Source organism: Coffea eugenioides, chromosome 3, assembly GCF_003713205.1.
Source record: "Coffea eugenioides isolate CCC68of chromosome 3, Ceug_1.0, whole genome shotgun sequence".
Taxonomy (NCBI): domain Eukaryota; kingdom Viridiplantae; phylum Streptophyta; class Magnoliopsida; order Gentianales; family Rubiaceae; genus Coffea; species Coffea eugenioides.
The window spans coordinates 30,530,155-30,554,388 of NC_040037.1; the positions used below are offsets into that span (position 1 = coordinate 30,530,155).

General features: G+C 34.5%; 2 protein-coding genes across 2 annotated transcripts; both read right to left on the minus strand.

Annotated features, from left to right (window-relative positions):
- Positions 1–12,387: 12,387 nt before the first annotated feature.
- Positions 12,388–13,415, minus strand: LOC113766391. Its single transcript, XM_027310586.1, has 2 exons — positions 13,065–13,415; positions 12,388–12,975 (listed from the first exon to the last, which is right to left on the minus strand). The coding sequence occupies exons 1-2, from the start codon at positions 13,413–13,415 to the stop codon at positions 12,388–12,390; spliced, it is 939 nt and encodes a 312-aa protein (XP_027166387.1).
- A 1,247-nt stretch (positions 13,416–14,662) lies between these two features.
- Positions 14,663–20,115, minus strand: LOC113766392 (zinc transporter 5-like). Its single transcript, XM_027310587.1, has 3 exons — positions 19,513–20,115; positions 18,177–18,326; positions 14,663–14,968 (listed from the first exon to the last, which is right to left on the minus strand). Exons 1-3 carry the CDS (start codon positions 20,113–20,115, stop codon positions 14,663–14,665), a joined length of 1,059 nt encoding a protein of 352 aa, XP_027166388.1.
- Between the last annotated feature and the right edge of the window lie 4,119 nt (positions 20,116–24,234).

Here is a 24,234-nt window from a genome sequence, read left to right on the forward strand (position 1 = left end):
GGAGAATTGGCTAGAAAGAATGACTAATATTTTCGCAGCCCTAGATTATGCGGAGGAGAGACGAGTAACTTTTGTTGTCTTTCAGTTTGAGGGTGCAGCACGTGCTTGGTGGGATATGATAAGGGGAAAATGGGAAAGAGCACAAACCCCTTGGACTTGGGAAAATCTTTTAGGAGAATTTAATGAGAAGTTTCTCCCGCCCTTAGTTCAAGAGAAACGGGAGGACGAATTCATAAAAGTGAAGCAGGGGGCGTCTAGTGTGGCTGAGTATGAAGGAAAATTTACTAGACTTTCTAGATACGCCCCAGAATTGGTAGCCACTGAGAGGAGAAGGATAAGGCGATTTGTACAAGGACTTAACGTGGAGATTCAAGAGGGGTTAGCAGCGGCCCAAATCTCTACTTTCACTGAAGCCCTAGAGAAGGCGCAGAGAGTCGAAAGTGCAAGGCTGCAAGTTAAGGATTTTCATGCCAAGAAAAGGGGCACTTCTAGTCATCCTCTTGGACAAGCAGATAAGGGTGCCCCACCTTCTAAAAAGGAAAAAGGAACGGGAGGAGTAGAGACATTTGGTACACAAAAAAAGACTCAATCAAGAGGAGGCCACAATGGAAGGGATCAACCGAGGGAGACTCCTCCAAGTGGTCAGCCTGTGGCTCCTCAAGTTATTTGTGGTTATTGTCGCAAGCCTAACCATACAGAGAATGAGTGCTGGAAGAAATCGGGAAAGTGTTTGTATTGTGGCAGCACTGAGCATCAGATCGCGAACTGTCCAAGTATACCGAATGAAGGAGGTAGTACTCAAAGGCTTGAAAAGTCAACTGCAAAGCAGTCTAGTGCTGGAGGAAGTCGATCTAAAGCACCAGCTAGGGTTTATGCATTAGGCTATCAACAGGTTTCCAATCCCGTTAAGGTCATTGAAGGTATGATTTTTGCTTTCTATTGTTTAGTTAAGGTTCTAAGTGACTATAGTACGACGCACACTTTTACAAAATCCTAGATTCATGAGATAGAATCAAAGTTTGACTACTAATTGGGTCAGTAGAAATTGTGAAATGGGTTGCAGAGTGTAAGTTATTGTTTGACCTGATAAGTGTGACTATTAAGGGGTATGACTGTTATCCTAAGTGTGAATTTCGAGGACGAAATTCTCTTAAGGGGGAGAGGATGTGAGGACTCGTAAAAACTATTATTTTATGCCTAATTAATGGCTTAATAAACTATTTAATTGGATTTTTGCCACGAGGAATATTTTCTAGCCTTATTAGACCTAAATACATGGAAATATAACTTCGTTATATTTTTAAAGTGACTCGTTCTGAAAATTAATTTCCTGGAGTACGTTTAGTAAAAATAGTGAATAGTACTTGGAGATTTTATCCGCGTAGTAGCACAATAAGCTTGGAATATTGAAGACTTGTACTATGGTCCTAAAATAGGTAATCTTATGAATAAATACTCAAGTGATAGTTAGTAGTACAATCGTTATAAGAATTTCTCGGAAGTTTCGCGTTATATCGTTAAAATTGACGGTACGCTTTTTCACACGCGCGACTTTATTTGAGGGACTTTAGACCCTTATTTCGGGACAATTAAGAGTGAATAATATTTACATGAATATATATGCATTGGAGGTTTAGTGCATTAGTGAACCAAACGCGCGAGAAAATCGAGCCGTAATCGCACCAAACGGCCCCTAATGAGAGTTGACTTTTGGGTGAATTTCCACCACTTATTTCACCTTCTCTTGGAAGCTAAAGGAAATCAGATTTCTCTCCATCTTCTCTCTCCTCATAGCCGACCAAACACCCTCCTCTCTCTAACTCCATTGCTTCAAAATTTCTGCTCGCTAATCTCACTCAAAACCACCCCAAATCATCTCCAAATTCAACCAAACTTGCACCACACCTAGCTTGACACTTGAGGAGCATTTTGAGCTGCAAACAAGGGCTGGAAATCACGGTTTTTCTGGGGTAATAGAGGGCCGAAAATTCTGCTGAACATCAACCCAAAGTAAGTGATGATCCACTCTTGGAAACTTGAAGTTTGGAAGCTATCTTACCTTGTTAAGTTCATGCATGCATTTGGTTAGCTTGATATGGATGTAAAATGTGATAGTGGGCTCTTTGTATTCCCACACTTGGGTTGTTGTTGCTGATTTGAGGATCAATGTTGGATTTAATGGTAGTTTAATGGTTATAATGATGAATTTATGGAGTGTTATTGTTGGGAACTCAAGTAGAGGTCATGACCAGAAATTGCCGAATCTGCCCCTGTTTTGTTCGGCCATGATAAGGCCATTTTTGGTGATTTATTGGCATGATCCTGATGTGTATATGTTATATTATGTGTGTAGAAATTTTCGTTGGAAAACATTAACGATTGGATGGGCAAATGAATTTATTCATGAACTAGGCATGCTGGAAAATTATTTTCGGGTAAAACTGTCCAGTGGTCATATTTTGGCCATAACTCTGTCCTCGGGTGTCGAAATCAAGTGCCATCAGTGTCGTTTGAAACTAGACATTCCTAGCTTTAATTTGAGATAAAATTCACATTCTGATTCTTTGTGAGTGATCCGAACCAAACGTTTTAAGTTAGCTGTCCTGTCTCTCGGATTTGCTGGAATGGCTTGTTGAGGCAGCAACTTGAGGCTCAATTTTGAGCTGGTTGCTTGCCGAATTTCAGAACATTTCCTTCTGTGAACTTTTAGTCCCGTGAATGTATTTTCTAACGCCATAAACCATGCCTCATTCCGAGTTAAATTGATTGAGTTGTGACTAAAACAAGAGGACTGCCCTGTTTTGGAAAAACGTAGTATTTGGACTGATTTGGGGCAAAACTTGGGAATGATTTTATTAATTGAAGTTCTTGATGCTCATCACTTACCAAAGGTATCATGGATGAGTCTTAGACCTTTGTTTCACAAATGAACCATGTTCGGATAGTTTTCTTGGTTAAACGATTTGAAATTGTGAAATGAAAGTCACAAGGCAGATTGCCTTAGAATTTTTCCTGAACTTTGGTTGACTAATTAACTACCTTCCCGAGGGTATTTTTCCCTGAAATTTGATAGAGGAATACCTTGCATATAGGAGTAAAATAATACCAATTTTGGCACCAATTCAAGTTCGTTTCGATACCGAATTAAATTGCTAGTGTTGGAGGTTCAAAACTGGAAATTCTTCTTCAGTCTTGAATCTTCCTCAACTTTGAGCTACCGTATCTCGGTACTCGAAACTCCGATTCTTGATCCGCTTGTTTTGTTATAAACCTCACTTGTAACACTAATTGAGCTGTAAATTTTAGAGGCCGGTTTACAACATGTGAATCGTGCCGAATTTCCAAAGTTGGCCGAAATCCAACTTAATTCTGCCTTGTACGCCGAACCTGTACCTTCAAGCTCATTTTTGAATACCTTCCACTTAGATTCATGGAAAAGTGTCTTTTAAGAACTTTTAGTACTTTCTAAGAGGTTTCCAACGGTACCAAGTTTTATAATTTTGGACCTACTGAGTGCAAGATCTGATTTTTCTAAATTTGACGCGCAAAGCTGAAATTTGCTGATTTCTTAGAAAATGAAAATTTGAAAACTTGTTACTCCTTCTTGATGATAATTGATCGCTTTAAACTTGATTTCATGAAGGAAATCAGTTTTTCTTGTGTTAATAAAACCTCACTTTTGAACCTTTATTTTGAGTGGCTAAGGTTCTTGGTTTGAGGTATTGACTAGTCCAAATAAGCGTAACTCCTTTCTTGGTTAATACGTGATTGTGAGTGAAAAATACTTGTTAATTGCTTCAGGTGCTCAAGCGAGTCTTGAAAAGAATCCCGGAGGGGACAACTAAAGATTTTCTCGCTCAATTACTTTTGAATTGGTGAGTGTCAAGTGCCTGACTTGTCGTGTTTACTTGATTTACCTGCTTATATACGTGAATATCACTTGATGAGACGAGTGTGTACTTTATCGCACTCGCTCTCCTTTACTTGAACTTTACTTGTATTAACTTGGTTTTCAAAGTCGATTGAGTGAATCTCGTCGACTAAAATATACCCATTTTCGTGTGCGTGTCGTGTTGCCATGCATGTCGTGTATGTCGTGCGTGTCTTGTTGTCGGGTGGAGTGAACCTCCTCGACTTATGGGGACGCCCAATTCTCTTAACTAATCTTACAACTCGAGTCGGCATGGGCTTGGTCGAGAAGTTTGATAAACCAAGAGAATAACAAAACACAACTTGATCTTTTGAGATCTTGTTCGGCATACTCGTGGAGTATCGCCCTTTCCGTGCGTGTTCAAAAATCAAAACTTGATCTCTTGAGATCTCGTGTGGCATACTCGACGAGTATCGCCTTTTTCGTGCGTGTTTGGTTTCGGATCCGAGAGGGTGGAATGTTGGTCGGAGGAAGTAATAAGTGAAGTTTCTACGGATAAAATACCCACCAGGATAACGGAGTGTCATCACGAGGGGGTATCGGATCGAGCCGTGGCGAAGCAAGAGGAAAATAGCTCCTGAGAGCTCCTATATCCTTGAATTGTTTCTGTTTATTTTTTTCTCGCTCGAATTGTAAATTACTTGAATATTGGGATTGTTATTTGGACAACGTGCTTGCATGTGTGTTTTCTTGGCCTCACGAGCGTTTCGCTCACCCCGTAGATTTGTTTTCCTTAACAGGAATGGATGGAGTGAAACTCGTTGGAACCCTTTGGATGTACTTTTGTATTAGGGTTTCAATTGTAATTGACTAGACATTTTGGCTATTGTATATTTTTGGGAATTGATGTATCTTTTGGATCCTGACGTAAGAATTGGATAACGGATGTATTTTGAACACGTGGTACAAGACTTGGATATTCGTTTATGGAAGCGATTTTTCCTTATTAGACTGGTATAAATTGTTATATATTGTTAAGTTTGAATTGATTTGTCTCGAGTCCTGGCGAGAGCTAGGCAGGCGTTCTGCGGATACCCTTGGGTTCGCCCTTGGGAGAAGTGGGGGCGTCACACATGTATTACATTCGGCGGCCATCATACTAGCCATTTTGAAACTAGATAGCCTAATATAATGAAGGTCCTCAACTCGTAAAGTAAAAATGCAGAGTCAACAAGATATAAATGCTGCGAGATAAGTCTCTTCTTGCAAGTAAGACTTGACTCCGATAGTATCGAATATGCCATTGTCTTGACTTGAAAACTTTGTGTGGTTGTCCAATCTCCCCATCCAAATTTTGGGTCGCTTGAGCACAAAACGCCCTCTTTATCCTTCTCTACTTTGGTTTTGAATACCTCATTTTCCTTTAAACCAGAAACTAATCCATTGACTAGTAGAAACTCTATATTTGTTGGGTTCTCCATGTTGGAGGTAGTGTAGGGCTACAAACAAATATTTACAACTTGGCGGAATATGCCTCAATTTCTTTCCAGTGATCCCGGTCAACTTCTCTGCGCATGGGATCATCTTTTCATAGCTGTTTTCGATGATCGGGAGTCCTCATAACTTGCATAAGTGAGAGAGATAATTCTCCAACTGATGTATGCAAGGTATTGGTGTCTAGACACCATGCCTTGCAAAATGCTTAAAGTACATGAGAATTTCTGTAGTATGTGAAAAGCGAAGCATATAAGGCATCGAACAAGTGATTTTTCACGAAAAACTTGTTTGTTTCTTCTAAGAATATCTTCCAACCACTTCCAATAATTCTCAATATAACCCAATTCACTGCTAAATCTCAAGGAAGCACCCTAGTGTGCATCTCCATCTATGATTCGTCTGCTAAGGGTTTGAAAGAGAGTTGTCTTTGGCTCCTTATTATGAATAAGGGATTTCAAGAAGTGAACTTTCATGCCATCATCTTCAGAAAGTTCTAGTGACCAATTCTTTAATTCAGGATACTTGTGAGAAGGTCATTCACCAAAGTAAGTTCCTTGTATAAGGGGATGCACCAATAATTTCATTTTTTTGTCAGTAGAGTCATCATGGCTGTTGATGACAAGGAGGTACCTTTTGCTTGAAGATGTAACTTCCTTTAACATCACCATTTTGTTAGGACCAACCTACAATAAAAGTAAGAAAAAAAGAAAATTTAGTTACAATGGCATGATCGAAAATAGTGAGAGGTGTATTAAATCGTCAACGTAAGTTAAATAAAAAGATTTCTCGAATTTTGGTAAGCTCTCATTGAAGTGGACAGTTGCGCCTACGTTATGTACTCACTCTCAAGCCATAATATGGCTCTCGTGGGAGTTTGCAGTTGCATCTTTTTCAAATTTTGATCGTGTCTTCTTCATGTATTCCTCAAACCATAATATGGCTCTTATAGGAGTTGGCAGTTGCACCTTCTCCAAATTAAGTATTTACCATAAATGTTGTAACTAGAGATCTTCCTGTTCATGATATGCAAAGAAAAAAAAGGAGAGATTGCTATTGACAAGAAGTAAAGGTCATGGAGTAGGTTGATTACTTAAGTACTCCAAGTGATAAAATTCTTAATTGTAGAATCACGGGCACGATTGAATCCAAGATGCAGCATTGTTTGCAAACTAAAAAAAAAAAAAAGAGAGGGTATCAATTTGCCTTGAATAATGGATACGAACACAAGGTGCAACTAAAAAAAAACACTTTTGGTGATCATTGTTTTTAAAGGAGAAAATTCAGGAAAAAAAAAGTCGAGGGCGATATGGCTTACTTGAATAATTTCGGTATCGCCAAATTTAACTAATATGTTGCGTTATGTTGGAGATATTGATTCCAGCTGTAAGTTTCAAAGTGTCAATGTAGGATGCGATTTTAGTGGAAACATATACAAAAGAGAAAAAAAAAAAAGAGTAAGTCATGGAACAAATCTCATGCTGAGATACATCTTCTCTAATGTTATGATTTGACTTTGGTGGGGGTAACGTGAATAGTTGGTAAAATGGATCTATTAAGTTCAAATCTAGCAATATTCACTAATTTTATCATGCAAAGGGAATATTGAAGTCTTTCTAGTCTTTCCAAATTTCCAGTTGCCACGAAATGTCGCATGACTATTGTACAGGAATCCTTTGAATTAACACATTCAATAGAGGTGGATTTAGCATGTATTCAACAGGAACTTTCAATCTCAGAAGGATAGAAATAAACGCCAAATCCATATATTGACAGAGAAGGATAGGAATCAAGGAAGTATATAGATAAAGGTAGTCAATCAGGAGTCAAAAACTATCACAAGAGAAATACATATATAGTTGCAATCAGCCTGCATCAAAGTCAAGTAAACACAGACAAAACCATACATTCATAGGAGAAATTAAACAGATCTGCAGTGCTAGCCATTAAACATTCACGATAGCCATCAAATTTTAAATCTAGCCATCATCTATAGAAACTCTAACCAAACATTTACTAGATTAGTCTATGACAGCACTCATCGATCCAATCTCCTCGATCGGTTCAATTTCAGGTCTAATACTAGAATCCTCTGTGCCTTGACCTTTACCATCAAAACTTACCTCAAATTCAATCATGATTTCTATTCACATCATAATGCCATATACTATATCCTTCCCAAATCACAAGTACTATTCTCTCAGAAGAAGTATTCAATAATCAAGTACAAGAATCCAAAACTAGCAGAATTCATAACTCAAGCCGAGTGGTCCTAAGTGCAAATCAACCAAGTTTGAGATTCCTACTCGATATACATATCTATTTTTCCCAATAATAGTAATTCATTTCACATTTAACAAGCAATTTCCCACAGTCCGAAAGTCTTCTCCTGGCTTGAGTTCATTAAGAGTTCTGATACTATCTGTGATGACCCCATCTCCTCCTATGACATACCCTAAAATTTAGCGGACCACTTGCTCAACACGCGTCAAGACTCACTCACTAATATTTTCAAATCAATAACACTAAAATCCTTCAATATAACATTTACATGCTATAAGTCATCCAAATATACAAATCAAAGTACAAGCCGAAAAGAAAAGAACCTAAATGAATAGTACCATAATACAATACCGGCCAAAAATAAGATCAAAATCTCCTATTACACGCTATTACTATTCTTGTCTCCCATCCCCGCACCATGTTAAGGAAATCAAGTAATAGGATGAGGTAAAAGTCTAGTGAGGTTCCAAGAAAAACATGCAGTCAAAATGGCAAGATAACAATCACATATCTCAGAATCTTAAAACAAAGAAAGTAAACAACTACAAGAGAGTCATTAATAGTTCATATATTCAAATAAACAATTTATCACAGTAAGAAAATGATACGGATACTGATATGGTAGTTCCCACCAGGTTCTAGACAGAGCACTTAGGATTCAAACGTTGATATAACTAATATAGTGGCCCCTGCCAGATTCCAGGCAGAGCACCCAGGATTCAAAATTTGATATAACTGATATGGTGGCCCCTGCTAGATTCGAGGCATAGTATTTAGTCTCGTTTAGTATTTCACTTGCAGCTAGTCCAGCAGTAGCATTTTTCGAGTCCGTTAATACTCTGTCAAAATTTGAAATACAATAATAAATAATATCTGCAGATCATCACTTTATGCCAATCTCCGTCCACCGATCAACCTCCTACCGGGACCGAAATTCACGGTTCCAGAGGACGCATCTAACGAAATAAATAATAGATACTACCCATGGTTCGTCAATCACCTAGACCAAATCCTTATTAGCTTGATTTGACTAACTAACCGATGGGGTTTGAAATTCCAAGAACAAGTATAGTCAATGAGATAGCATTTAAAACCGACTTTCAAGTCATGCACATGTATATCAGTTCACTTATAAATAGTTCACTTGTAAACAGGATAACAAGAACTCAGTCAAGTCAAGTCGAGTGCGATAAAGTATACACTCGCCTATTTAATATCAAGTCAAGCAAGCTTAGCAGGTCGAGCGCAATAAAGTACACACTCGCCTTTGCAATAACAAGTCAAGATATCTAGCAATTTCAAGCAACAAGTCACATGAAGCATCAATCAAATAAATCACATGGTCCTAACATGAAGTTGGAACACTCACCAATTGATCACAATCGTTTCACTTCATATCCTGATTCTTCCTCTTAGACACTTTCAAGTCTTGTAATCATATATTACATCAAGAGTCGAGCAACTCAAAACCAATATACATAAGAAAATTAGAGCTTCAAAGCTTCATCTAGAAAACACATTAATTAGCACGTTTTACCCCAATTGTAGTTTCCAAAGTTGCATAGGTTTCTTCGTTCAAATCAAGAGAAAAATTCACATACATGCAAGGTCAATGTTTCAAGCAACATATAGTGCAAATGGATGTCAATCATAGGCAAAAATTTCAAAGAAAATGAGACAAGACTCTCAGTGTTTTCAACTAGAACTTGCGAGTAATCAAATGTAATAGAGTTCTTCCTCGTAAACCTTTTTGGTTAGCTCAAATCCAACAGACAGGCAAAGATCAAAGTCTTGTTAAGTGTTTTGAACCACAATATGTCAAAACTCTCATAAGCAAGTAACAAGTACTGTTAGGCAAAAATCCTACCAAGAATCCATCTATAAACTGTCACATACTCAAAACTCTAAAGAACAAGATTTTTGTTTCACCAAAACTCTTTGTTAAAAGTTCAAAATCAACATACATATGAAGAGTAAGGTTTAACAAGTGTCTTGGACAAAAGTAACAAGAATATGTGCAAAAGTAAGTCAAACTAGCTCTCCCTCTTTCAAACGACCAATCAAGTAAAATGTGGAGCAACTTGTCCCCAAGTTCCAGGTAAACCTCCAACTTCCACCCTATTCCCATAGTAAACACACTAGCAATCAAACTAACATATCATGAAGTGTATGATGCATATGCTAGACAAGGAAATCCATCAAACTTTCACATATATAAAGTTCAAAACTAACTAACTAGATTATGCACCAAAGTTGGAATTTTTGCAACATAGCTTGAAAAACATAAAATCCTTCATACAAGTCCTTATCTCGCTCACCCCGTCAACCAAGCAAACTTAGCAACACTTAACCCCCAATTCCTCCATCTAAACTTCCAAGTTTTGACTTTATCTGCATAGCAAAAACACAATAAATCATAGTTAGCATAATATGCGTCATATAGTATATATTCTTGGCAAGAAAATTATCAAAATCACACAAATAATTTGCAACTAGGCTATGCACTTCATGTACCAAAGTTGGAAATTGATCATATAATTTGAAAACAACATGAAACAATCCATAGTAATCCTTCCTTCTCATCTTAGACCAATATACATCAAACAAATTCAAAATCTAGTAGATCATTAAGTAGACCTAGTAGATCATCATACATCAAGGAAACCTAGTAGTTCCTCAAGTACATCTAGTTGATCATCATGTAAACATCAAGAAAGATAGAGTTTTTAACAAAATTTACATCTTTACTTCCAAACCTAAGGATGGCAAGCAAATCAAGAAAGAAGCAAGGCTTTCTTCCTCCAAAAATTTCACCAAGAGCTTCCATCCAAGCTTAATTCAAAGTTCTACGGAGTAGATTAGGGTTTTTATTTTGACTTCTTGCCAAATAAGCAAGAATCAAGGCTTGAAATTGAGTTGGTTTTCTCTCCTTTTCCTCTCTCAAATTTCGGCCAAGAAGAAAGAAAAACAAGGAGCTTTGTGTGATATAAAAGCTTGATTTGGATAAGAATGAACTCTTAGTCTTGGTCAAGGTTTCATGGATAAACAACAAGTGGCGCAACAAGGTGAATGTCTATTTATTTGCCTCTCTATTTGTTTCTAATCACCAAGATATTTAGTGCTCCTCCAATTAATTCTTGGCACCTCTTGTTACATAATCCCTTCTGTACAAAACTCTCTCTAATTCACCAAATTTATTGCATACACCTCACTAGTTGGTCACATTAGCATAACGCAATATGAAATTCAACATGCACCAAGTTAAATAAGGTAAAAGGATAAAAAATCATGACTTAACCATTAAATCAACAAAAAATTCAAGACAAGTAGATTAAAATACAAAATATAAAATAAATTTCAAGTCCTCACAAAAGATGTTATACTTTATGCTAATGATGCACTTTTTGAGACCCATTGCTTAAAATTTTTTTGAGACCACTCTATTTTTTCCTTTATTGTGGCACTCTTGTCTTTAATGACAGTGTTAAAACACAAAAAGACTGGTCGCATAAAGCTATAGAGGCCTTATTGAAGTTCACCATGGTTTCAGTCATCCATCTTTACCTACTTTGAATAAAGATCTATCTCAATTAGATTGTGAGTCATGTTAGTTCTCCAAGCATCACCGTGCGTAGGGTCAAAACTTGGGTTGCATCCTCATTTGAATTACTACATTTTGATATTTGCGGTCCTTATCAAGTAGTATTCAAATTATTTTTTAGGTATTTCGTCATCTGTGTTAATGATTACTCTTATGTTACTTGGTTTTATTTAGTGCAAAGTTGTTCAAATTTATGCAATGTCTTTTATTCCTTTTGTGCTGAAATAAAGATAAAATTTAATGTCTATGTACATATTTTGCGAAGTGGTAATGCAAAGGAGTACTTTTCTATGCCTTCTGAAACATACATATCAAAAAATAGAATTCTTCACCAATATTTATGTTTTAACACACCACCTCAAAATGGTGTTGTTAAAAGAAAAAATAGACACTTATTAGAAGTTGTTAGAACCCTTCTATCTTAAATGAAGGCCCCTAAGTAGTTTTGAATAGATGCTGTTTCAATGACTTGTTTCTTAATTAATCGCTTGCCGTCATTTGTACTTGCTTGGAGATTTCTTATAAGATTTTTTTTGAATCCAATATTTATTCCCAGCCAAACCCTGCATATTTGGGTGTAGTTGTTTTGTTCGTGATATCCATTTTTAAGTATCTAAATTAGATTTTAAATCTCTCAAGTGTGTCTTTTTAGATTACTCTTGCCTTCAAAAAGGATATAGGTGCCATTCTTCAACTTTAGACTATTATTTAATTTCTAGTGATGTTACACTTTTTGTGACCATTCTATTTTGTCCTACGTCCAGCATCTATTGTTGTAACGGGAGGAAGATGATGTTCTAATTTATGCTGTTCTAACTAATATCAGTCCCTCTATTCCTACAAAACCATCTGTCACTCAAGTGTATTATTGTCGTTCTCAACTTATGCAGTTCCTCCATCTATAGATTCAAGTCTTTATCTGCCTATTGCTCTTAGAAAAGGTAAAAGAAAGTGTGCTTAATCAGTCCCTTTATTTTCTTCATATGGATAGGGACGGAGCCAGAAATTTATTTTTGGGGGGGCTGAAGTGTATTAAAAATTTTTTTTGTGACGAAATAAATATATTTAATAAGTAAAATTTAGAATCAATAATTATAAAAATAATAAAAACATATAATTATACATACCCAAAAATTTGTTATTGATTAACACTTGAAGTATTGGTAGTTGTTGCACTCGAATAACGAAGAGGAGGCAATTGCATTCTGCGAGTCTTCATCCGTTGAAAACGCTGCAATATTTGCTCATTTTCAATTGTTGCAAAAATATCCTTCTCGATGTATACAACCAGACAGTCATTCATCCACTCGTCTCCCATTTTGTTGCGCAAATCAGTCTTGACAATATTCATTGCAGAAAATACTCTTTCAACAGAAGCAGTCGCAACTGGTAGAACTAATGCCAACTGGATCAGACGATAAACCAATGGAAAAACTGTATTTTTACCAGTTTTAACCATTTGTTGAGCAAGACTTCCCAAATCTTCAACTTCTGAAAATTGAGGATCGCGTTGCACATTATAAATATAATTTCGAAGTTGAGACTCAAGATATAAATAATCGTTACTTGAGAAGTCTTCAGGATATAAATCAGCAAGACGGAGTAGTTTCTGCACATTGAATTGAGAGAAAGAACTTTTTGGATCAAGACATGTTATGCAACTAAGCAATTCCGTGCTAACTTCCGAGAAACGATTATTCATCTCTTGTATAATTAAATCAACAACCTGACATCACAACAATAATAAAATTAATAACTAAGAAAATCTGCTAACAAGTAACAAATGTAATGAAATAATAATTTCAAAAATAATACCTCACAAAAAATTTCCACGCGATAATGATGAAAATTAGTGATGGTTTGACCTCTGCGACTGCGCCTGGCATTGCCACGGATTGCTATACTGTCTTCCATATCAATCACGGGAATCATATTCAACTCACAAAAATTGTTGACTTCATCTAAAATTATTTGCCATCCCTCTTCCCTAAAGTCTTGCAATTGAGATTTCATAGTATCAATCAAACTCATGGCTTGGACAATATTTTGATCCCTTTGTTGCAAAACAAGTGACAAGTCATTTGTGATTCCCAATAAATACTTCATCAGGTGCAATGCAAAAACAAACTCATAATCATTCATTCTATCAATCAAACCCCTGGCCATACCTCTATTGTCAGAAGTGGTGGCATCATTTTGTATATTTCCCAATATTCCAATCACCGATAAACATTTTATCTTAGTCCTATACAATATCTATTCATAAACCCTTATAACCAATTATAAGATATGGAAAAGATAAACACTTTATCTTAGTCCTATACAATATCTATTCATAGAAAATAGAGGTCCCAAAACAAATAAAAGCTTCTCAAGCAATTGGGTTGGGTCACGGGTTGGCGGGTCGGTTTGAAATTTAGGTATTCTAGACAACACATCAATTCAAACCCGATCCGAAATTTTAAATAAATCAACTTTCTTAACCCAAACACGACTCATTAATTTCGCAAAACATGGGAACGTGACCTGAATAACCAGTGTACTTAACTTTCTTTTTATTTTTTAACCTTCTCACTTTGGCAGTACGGTGTTTTTTTTTTATAATGGAGTTTCCATAAAAATATAGAAAATTGCAGCCCAATCTCGTAGTAATTTTTGGGTTTTTCTGTGTGCAAAAAAAAAATAGTGAACAAAACAAAACTTCGACACTTTCACAAATAAAATACCTTATTTTCGCATAATATTCATGATTCTGTTCTCGTAATACTAATTTATAGCCTTAGTTAGTTTTCTTTTTATTTCTTTTATGCCTCTAATTTATTAATTAAATTATAAAATTACATATTAAATGGATTAGATGGGTCAAAAGGGTCAATCCATGTTTACTTGAGTTGAACATGTTTATTTAGCGGCTTATTCGGGTTTGACCGTGAAGAGTAAACTCATACCCACTAATTTCGTGTTCGATTCGAGTCGTGTTGAGAACTGCTACCCCTATTCTCATTTGAGGCACTAAACTTTTTAGCAAAAAAATATCTGGATAATTACTTCCGATCCTAAGTTATTGATGACGCTACTTGAATGATGTTTTTTATCTCCACCTTCCCCGACTAAGGTTAAATAAGCATAATTAGTGCAAACTAATCTCAACCATTGACAAGAACTTCATACCTGTGTTTCACCAAAAGGACATTGAAAGCAACGGGAGTGGAGTTGTAACCGAGTGGAGCCAACTCCGTTTATGAGAAATAAGTGACCTATAATTATTAGACATTTGTTTAAAGACGGGTAATTTATTGGCAAAGTGGGTTAAATCCAAAATCAATTAAACACGCCATACAGGAAAGAGAGTGCTTCTAATTATATATATATATATATATATATATATATATATTTGTATATATGTATGTATTTCAGACCCATTTGGCCAAGAGACACATACAACTAGCACCAAAAAGAAAGGAAACATTTGCCCCAAGCAGAAGCTTTGAATTGCTTTGCATCTTTGGATTCATGAGATCTGCAGAGAGAAGGTCCACCAATGCCATGTAAATTAGGATACCGGCTGGTGCTGAATCAAAAATTCCTTCCACTATGATAGCAATTGGGCTGTTATCTTTGTAGACATTTGCTATTCCAATCCCAATCGCAATTCCAACTGGTGTTGTAAGCGAGAAGAAAACAGACATGATTGCAATTGCTCGCACATTGAATTTTCCCTAGAGATACAAAATTGGATAACAGAGATCATTACATCACAATTCACTAAATTATCTACTAATATTCAAATATCTGAACATAATTGTAGGAAATTGGGCATAAGCAAATTAAATGCATACAGCAGCTATAAGAAGTTGCATTTCTACTGCAATATCAGTTTTCTTTTTGTTTTTTCCCCTAGGAAGGTGTCATACATTTAAAGAATAAAATTGACCAAACAAATAAAACTGAGCAGCAAACAGTCAAAAAATATATTCAAAAATAAAGTAGCAAGTAGTAAAAATTCTATTTACTTACTGTTCTTGGCATGTAAGAAATAGAAATAAGTGAATCCAATAGTCCAAATTGTGTCATACCGCTTATCAAGTGATGTGGTACAATTTGGGCCATTGGATATTTTGAAACTGAATCTGCCCAAGTTTTGGCCTTGATTTTGAGATCCAATTGTTGAAAGTTGACTTGATTTTTTAGAAATGTTTGGATTAGCTGTTTTTTGGAGTATTTTTGAAAAATTTTACTGTAGCAGAGTTTTTAGAGTATATTTTGAAATATTTTTAGAAAATATTTTGGAATATTTAAGAGTAGTAAAGTTTTTAAAATATATTTTGAGATTTTTTTAAATATAAAAAAAATTAGATTATTTTTTAGAGTACATTTTAGAGTACTTTTTAAAATTTTTTTATAGTATTTGAAAAACTAGTTTTTGAAAAACTGAAGGATCCAAACAGATTTTAGGTAGAAGATACAGAGAAATGAATGAAATTAAAGAGATTTTAATGTGGACAACCACGTTCTAAAAGTTGACATGATTTCGACACCTTGAAAAGATTTGCGAAATGACAATAACTAGAGATAGACTAATGGAAAATATCTGCATCCAGTATTAAAAATTTGACTATCTTTGTCGAATATGAAAGTACTAAACTACTGTACATAATTTTCTCTACTTTAATTTATTATCTTTTACCAAATGTGAGAGTATTGTTGAGGTTCACGCGACAGAAAAACAAAAGTTAATAGCCAAACGAAATAAAAAGGCAGCTAGCCCCAGTTACTTTGTTTACAGCCAAGATTTTCTAGTACATCGTAGATTGAAAGTTTGGGGATAATTTCAGAAACTTTCCATGAGGTTTCTAACCATTTCATTGGCCTCCCTTTAGATTTTGAAAATTACATTAACCCCCCTTAAGATTTATTATCTTGTAGCATCTAGATTTAACCAACAATTAAAAGTGATATTAGAATAGAAAAAATAATATGATTCTACCATTGCGTCTCATCTACTAAATTGTTTAATTAATCTAATACTAGTCCAAACATCAAAGAAAATAATAGAATTTGTTGTTTATCATTAGAGATTAAATCGTATATGGCATAAAAAAATAGTATCATTGTATATATTTCACTTAATGTAAATTGCTCTTTTTAGTTATATACCCATTGTCAAATATAATCAATAACAAATAACTAGAAAAATATGTAACCAAAATATTACAAAGAGCGAACTTTAATATCATAAAAATCTCAACAACTACCTTAATATATTACCAAGGATATTTATGATGTTAAAATTTATTCTTTGTAATATTTTGGTTACAAATTTTTTGATTATTTGTTATTGATCAAGTTTGTCAATGAGCATGTAACTGAAAAGAGTAATTTGGATATTGTATTAAGTAAAAATAAATAAAATGATATATTATTTTTTGATGTTATATATTATTTGATCTCTAATGATAAACAACAAATTTTAATATATTTTAAATATGTGTATTGGTGTTAAATTAATTCAATATGTAGTAGATGAGCGGTAATAATGAAATCATATTATTTTCTCTCTCCTAACATCACTTTTTAATTATTGATTCAGCCTTAATATTACACGATAATTAATTTCAAGAGAGATTAGTATAATTTTCAAAACTTAAAAATAGATCAGTGAAATAATTAAAAACTTCGAGAGAGGTTTCTAAAATTATCCCAAAAGTATATGCATTGAGATATTTTAAGCAACTTCAGTAGATTCAAAGTTTGCATAAATATGGTTCCATTTAGATTCGACTGTTTTTCATAAATTAGTTTTTTTTATAGAAATTATTATAATAATATACAAACAAAAATAACTCCAAAAATATTCCAAAATTTTCAAATGCACGTAATTTAAAACGAAAAAACCTATCCCCTTCTTTCTTCTTTCACCCACCACCACCTCCACTCTCCTCCCTTTCTTCCTACCTTCCCCTCCTCTCTCTCGCGACCTCCCTCCCCATCTATGGTCCAATCTATTTGAAGAAAACAACTGCCAAGACTGCTAGAAATCCCACCAAAAAAAATCAATTTAGCCCACCGTCAAATAGAAGACTAGCATCTACTGCAACGAGAACAAGAACAGGAGGAAGAAGAAGACGATGATGCAAACCCCACACCTAATCCGATGTTTGCTACCCTACCATAGCCTTCCTCCACATCACCATCTTTCAATTTCACGTAATCCCCATTTGGGTCCTTCTCCTTTTCTTCCCCTGCTTTTCTCCAACCCAAAACCGGCACCACCAGGAACCCCCCACCTGCCTCTCCATTCTCTGTTTCATGCATCATCACCACACCCAATTAATTTAAAACCGACAAATTAGTGAAGGAAAAAAAACCTAGAACTCTGGGTTTTTAATTTTATTAGAGAAAGTCAGTTTCTTTTGGATATTCTTGCAATGATTTAACCAAAAACGTTTTCTTAAATGGTTGTAACTGATTATAATTAATCTTTTCTTGTGGGAGAGGGGAGGGGAGGGGAGGAAGAGGGAGGAGGAAGGAGGAAGGAGGAAGAAAGAGAGGAAAGGAGAAGTATTTTAAATTTTTACAAATACTCCATGAAATTTTAAATTTTAAAATCCATCAAAATATATTTTCAAAAACATCCTAAAAAATTTGCAATCTAACCGATTGGATTAAATATTTTTGAAAGTGTTTTTAAAATATTTTACTTTGATAATGTCTATAAAAATTTTTTATTATAGATATTTTTTGAAATATTTGAAATATTGTATATATGGATAAGATATTTTTTAAGTTATTTTTGTTTGTACTTGAAAATCTTGTTTTGAAAACTAGGCCAATCCAAACGGATATATTGAAGCATAAACAATCTCTTAAAAAGCAAAAAAAAAAATGTGGAATATAAAAACCAAACAGCTGAGACAAGGTAAGTACCTGAGTGATGCATCCGCCTAATCCAATACCCTCGAAAAATAGATAAAACGTGAAAGCTACCAGCAGAGGCCTTATTGTTTCTAGACTACCCGATGCACCCAAAGCAATGGCAATAAATCGGGCGTGCATAATAATTCCAAATTCCAAAACCTATATCAACATTAAAACAAGAGGAAACCTCATAAGAAATATAGAAGTAAAAAGTATAATTAAGATTAATTGCAATATGAATCCTTAAACTATCGCTAATTTGAGCTTTATGGTCTAAAATACTGATTTCAACATTTTAGCGTCTTATACTATCAATTTATGGCACATATTGTTCAGTTGAGCTCAAAACCAATAATTTTTTATTTCCCAAAAATTCTAATATCCCTACTTCGATGCTATTTACCAAAATACTCTTATTTATTTATGACTAAAATCTTTAATTAAAAGAATAACAAACAAAATTTAGCGGATTTTCAATTGATTACATTAGTGTGCCACAATTTGATTGCATAAGGCTTGGAACTGCTATCTGTGCTTGTGACAGTTTAAGATGCAATCTTCAAATTGGTGATGGTGCTAGTAGTAATTAACTCTTGTAGCAAGCTAATTTGCTTAACCATTATTGCTTCTTACCAACAGTCGAGGAAATCTTAGTCTAATGGCTTAGACTGAAATCCCAAAACTTAAAGAGTTTTAGGTTCTAATTTCTGAAGCTCCACTTCTTGAAGCCTATCTCTCTTTACTAGAATTTTTTTAAAAATAATATTGCTTCTTACTAACAGCCATCCATCCGCACACCACAGTAAAAAAAAAGTCATTTAAACCACAACTGAATATATTTTGTATGAGCAATGACATACAATTCAAACTCGCACTTTTTCCACAAACAAGAAAGTATCGTCCCAAGTGACTAACCTTACCAAGGCCACATACAGCATCGTCTATCCTAATTTTATTTTTCCTTAAATTTTATCCGTTAGCCTATACGACTCTCTAGAATGATTAGTTATAACAAAACTGGAACGTAAAGATAGGGCAAATGGAAAATATAATCAATAAACTATACAGAATTCCTTGGTTTGGTCACTAAACTTTTTGTTTAGCTAAAACAATCATTCAACTATTGGAGTAGTATACTTTTTATCATTCAACAAACAAAAATTTATACTTTGGTCACTCAATTACTAATAAAAATAATCACTTTTTTGACATAAGAATATGTTTTAATTAGTTTAATAACCATGTTACCTAAGTTAAGAGTTTGGTGACAAAATAAATCAATGAATTATAAATAGTTTAGTGACAATTTATCCCATTTGCTATATAAAAGTACATATATAATTACCTGCGATATCACACGATACCGAAGCTCAGTAGAAATGGTATCCCCTTCCATCGAGGCATGTCCATGACCATGTATGGCATGAGTATGAAGAGGAAGCACTCCTGAGAGATTACTCTCTCCATTATTGCGATCACCTGCCCCCACTGTAGCTTGAAAGTTCTCGTTTCCATACTTCTTCTTATAATAAGAATTTGCATACACATCAACTATAAGCGTACAAATAGCAGCAACCATTGCTACAAAACCGGTGAACGGAAAGTTTCCCCAAGGATTGATGGGAATGCATGGAGAAGTCAAGCTATCAAAAGCATCGGGAAGGATGTGAATGAACCCTGTTGCTAAAATTATGCCGGCGGTGAAAGATTTGATGATGAAGAAGAAATTGCTTTTAGGGTTTAAAGATGGTATTTTCTTTCCCCAAATTGGTAGACAGATGCCAATAGAGCTAGCAAATAAGGTCGCAGCTATTGCTCCTAATTTGTACTTGAGGGCCGAACTCCTATTTCCATCTGCATTTCTCTCAATATCGCAGGTGCACTCTGCTAGAACTAGGGTTGGAAAGAGTGTAGAAAACACCAAAATTTGGAAGTTTTGATTCGCCATATTCATTATGAGAGTATCCAATAAGCGTGTTGATGTTTCTTTTTATAAAGGTGCTAAACAAGGGACGAAGCCAGAAAATTCCTTGAACTGGGGCAGTTTATATGTCTTAAGGACAAATTCTTATCATTTTCATATTTCACTCTCCCAAATTACATATTTTTTTTATAGTCGCCCAAAAACCTTCATATATTTAGCTTCACTTGAAAAAACTAACCATTTATAAGACATATATGATTAATACAACTTAAACATCAAACAATTTCGTAGAACTTCTAACTTCCAAAAACAATTTTGCAACTTGACACACTGTGTTAATGTGAAAATTTCTCTCGCTTTACATGATGTACTCCTTTTGAAGGCAGTAATTATAATTACAGAACGTTAGAACTTGTATCTATTTGACATTGTTATGACTGACATTGATACGTCGGCAATGGTTGCGAAATATGTAATTCCAAATTGGATGTAGTATATCGGAAAAATATCGAGCAATACGCAATTTTTGATGTATAAAGTGCTCCAAAATTTAAAAAAATAAAAAATGGAAATAGTTGTAAAAAATTTAATGAACAACTAAATTTTGTCAAAAAATTTTGTTTACCATGTTGAATATGTTTTTCTTTTAATTTCCTGCCCTGATCTGACATCTTCACATAATAGTTAGAAAGTAATCTTCATTTGAAGTTTTCAAAATGATTTTTCCAACAGTTTGTAAGGTTGAAATTCTAAAAATTAGAGATGCTAAATCTAAATCCTGCCTTCCCTCTATCCACTTCTTAAATACTACTCCTTTCCTGCTAAAAAAATTTTTTAAAAAAAAGTTGCTACAGCAATTTTATATATCCTTGATTAAATTATTCAAGTTTGTAAAATTCCGAATATTCTAAAGGTTACAAACATCAGCTGGAAGACAAAGACTTTGTCTTCCGGTCTACTTCCTTCTCTTGAATGCAACCGACCATTTCCTGAATCTTCGTAGAAGTTTAGCCCGAACTTCTCGAGGTGAAAAAGTTCATTTCAACATCAAAATTGACAAAGAAATCGGACCATCTTAACAAGGAACAAGTGAAAAACTTGAAAATAAGTCCTAAATATTGAATACACTAATTATATTTAGTGTTAACATATTAAATCAAGCATAATATACGTTATTATTTAATTATGTTATTTTATTCAAGTCAATTTTTTTTGTAATTTATTGGAGTCAAATTATGGTAATTTTATTATTTAAGAATAGGAATTTTCGTAGGTTTACTTATTGTGATTGTCAAGATTTATTTACTAAGTCATCGCTTCTGCACATATTTATTTACGTCTGTGTAAAATAGCCTCTCTTTATATATTTTTGGGTTAATCATTGAACCCCCTCCAACAAAAAAAATAATTTATTGTCCCTACAGTTTATGGTTAACTTTTGAGTTCTACATTTAGAAACCCAAAATTCTTACAAACATCTACTCGCATGTCGCGTCTCATTTCTGAAGTGGAAGCCTCGGTCCTCACTTTCACTCGTCGTAGTCAACTGGGACCTGGCCATAATATTGCGAACATGCTAATAGAAAGATTACATAAACAAACAGCAACTTTGCTTTTGGCTCTTATTTAGATATTTACAACACTTCATCCATCTAAGTCATAGTTAATTCGTAAAACATTAGAACTCTGCTAGATAATTACTAATCTTCTAGTAGAATATTTTTCCCATTAATCAACCATAATTTTTTTTCTATTAATCAACCATAATGGCTAGTTAGCAAAACATTGTAGAAGTAAAGACTATTTTTACTCGTTAATACGATATTTTGCCTCCAGTTGAGATGAACTATGAAGTTACCATACTTTTTAACAAGAGTGGAACTTTCGGACAGTAACACAAGTGGAAAGTGAGGTTAGTGGAGTGAAACGCCCGCCATTGTTTCTCCATCATATGGACCTTAGAGGAATTGACTTAAAGTCGTCCAATTGTATCTTTTGTAATAATAGAGACGGAAAAGAAGAGTGGGAGCCAAAAATTGAACTGATGAAATTTGTTTTTCTTTGAATTTTTTTTGTTGAGAGTCCAAAATATAAAAGAAATGTTTTATTATTATTATTATTATTTTAATTATTATTATTATTATGGCTAGGAGTACACTAGACTAAATTTTCAAGAAACCCAAATATCTGGTGGAAAGAATAGATTAGGATAGCTGGGCTAACACAAATGCCAAATAATGTTACCGCTGCTGGAATTGGGTTGGATAAGAGTTTATTTGGATGATTTATTTGAGATAATTACTGTAACACTTTTTATGATATGATGTATGTGAGATAAAAAGGTGATTGAAATTGTGAGGCAAATTATTTTTTTTTTCAAATTATTTCTATCCAAACACACTCACTCAATGTGTACACAGATGACTAGCTGAAGGGAACTTGATTTAGTGACTAATATTGAAACACATGGATTAGAAGTCTTAGGTTCAAATTTTCTTCCCCTGCTCCCTTTTTAAATCTTACCCTTCCCGTACTAAAAATTACTTAAAAAAATGAGACGTAGATGTATACAGATAGCGAACAAATTCAAACCAGGATTGTAATGGCAAGGGAGGGCCCTTAAGGTCTTTCCTGCTGTTAAGGGTTTAAATCTCATGCCTGATAGTTAGAGGTGAGAAAGGTACTGAGAAGGGTGGGAAGGGTAATAATAAAAAAAAAAAAAATCAAAGCAGGACACAGACTCATTTTTGGTCACTCTAAGTGACGTGAAGACTTGACAAGACTATCAGTGCTCCTCGTTCCAACAAGAAAAATGCGAGAAATTTTAGCAGTGAACGTTTACTGATTTTCAAATGAAATGCAACGTGGCATCAAAACCGAGCCTCATCAAGGAGGATTCACAGAAATTACAGAAGAGTGTCGGCCAAGCTATGTTGAAAGTAAGTCAACTAGCTTACGAAGTCGTTGGCCTTTTACTAGGATGGTACATGTGTTCCTTTCACTAGTTTTTTTCTTTCATTATTGCCAGGATATATCATGTATTGTCTTCTTGGCTGACTGACTGAAAACTAATCTAATTTTTCTCCACTTAATTCTCAATTCAAATTATGCTAATTTAATATGATACGAAGGTTTGAAAAAAAAAGTGAAGTGTATTCAGGAATGTCTCCCTTATTAACGGGGAAACAAATCAACTTGCATAAAAAGTCGTTGGCCTTTTACTAGGATACTTCTTATGTTGCTTTCACAAGTGGTTTGCTTTTTGCTAGGATACTTCATGTATCGCCTTCTTTGCTGATTCACTGGAAATTTGTCTGAATTTGATCAACTTATTATTGGAACTCTACAACTTTGAGTTCTACAATAATCTCTCTCTCTCTTCTAATATCAAATTTACACTATTCCTATATTATGGGGGAGGGGGAGCCCAATTAAATTTGCATAGGAATTGAAAGCTGAACCTTCAGTTTAAACAAGTGCATTACTGAAAATGGAAGCACAATGCTTCCATGTAATGTACTAGACAGGATTTAAATCCACGACCTAACGCACGGAAGAGCTCTAATACGTTTCCTGACCATTGGATCAAATCCCAATACTCTGAACTCTCTCAAGACAGTATTCTCATCAATACTCTATTTCTGACTTACTAAAGTAAATGGACAAGAACGACTGGCACAAGAAGTTACCTAACAAAACACCAATTCTACATTTGGACTACTTTAACTTGACTTCAATAAAAGTCTCATAATTTATTAAAAAAACTCCTATAATCCTATGCCAACACCTTTTATTTTAGCCTTATCACAGGGGGAGGGATGGGTGGGGAGAGGGAAGGGTAGAATGGTCCGAAAGGAGGGAATGAAAGTAAAAGATTCTAAATTCGAACCCTCACATTTATATTTAAAAAAAAAATTATCACATTAACTAATGTAATTCCAATTAAAAATTAAGGTTGTGTTTGGATTGCATTTTTCATGATTGTGGCCTTGTTTGGATTGCGGTTTTTCGTCGGAAAATTACATCGTTTTCCGTGATCACATTTCCCTATTACCTTTTTCCCTCACATACATCAAATCGCTACAGTATTTTTTCCATGAAAAATCATGAAAAATGCAATCCAAATTAATTTTTAATTGGAAT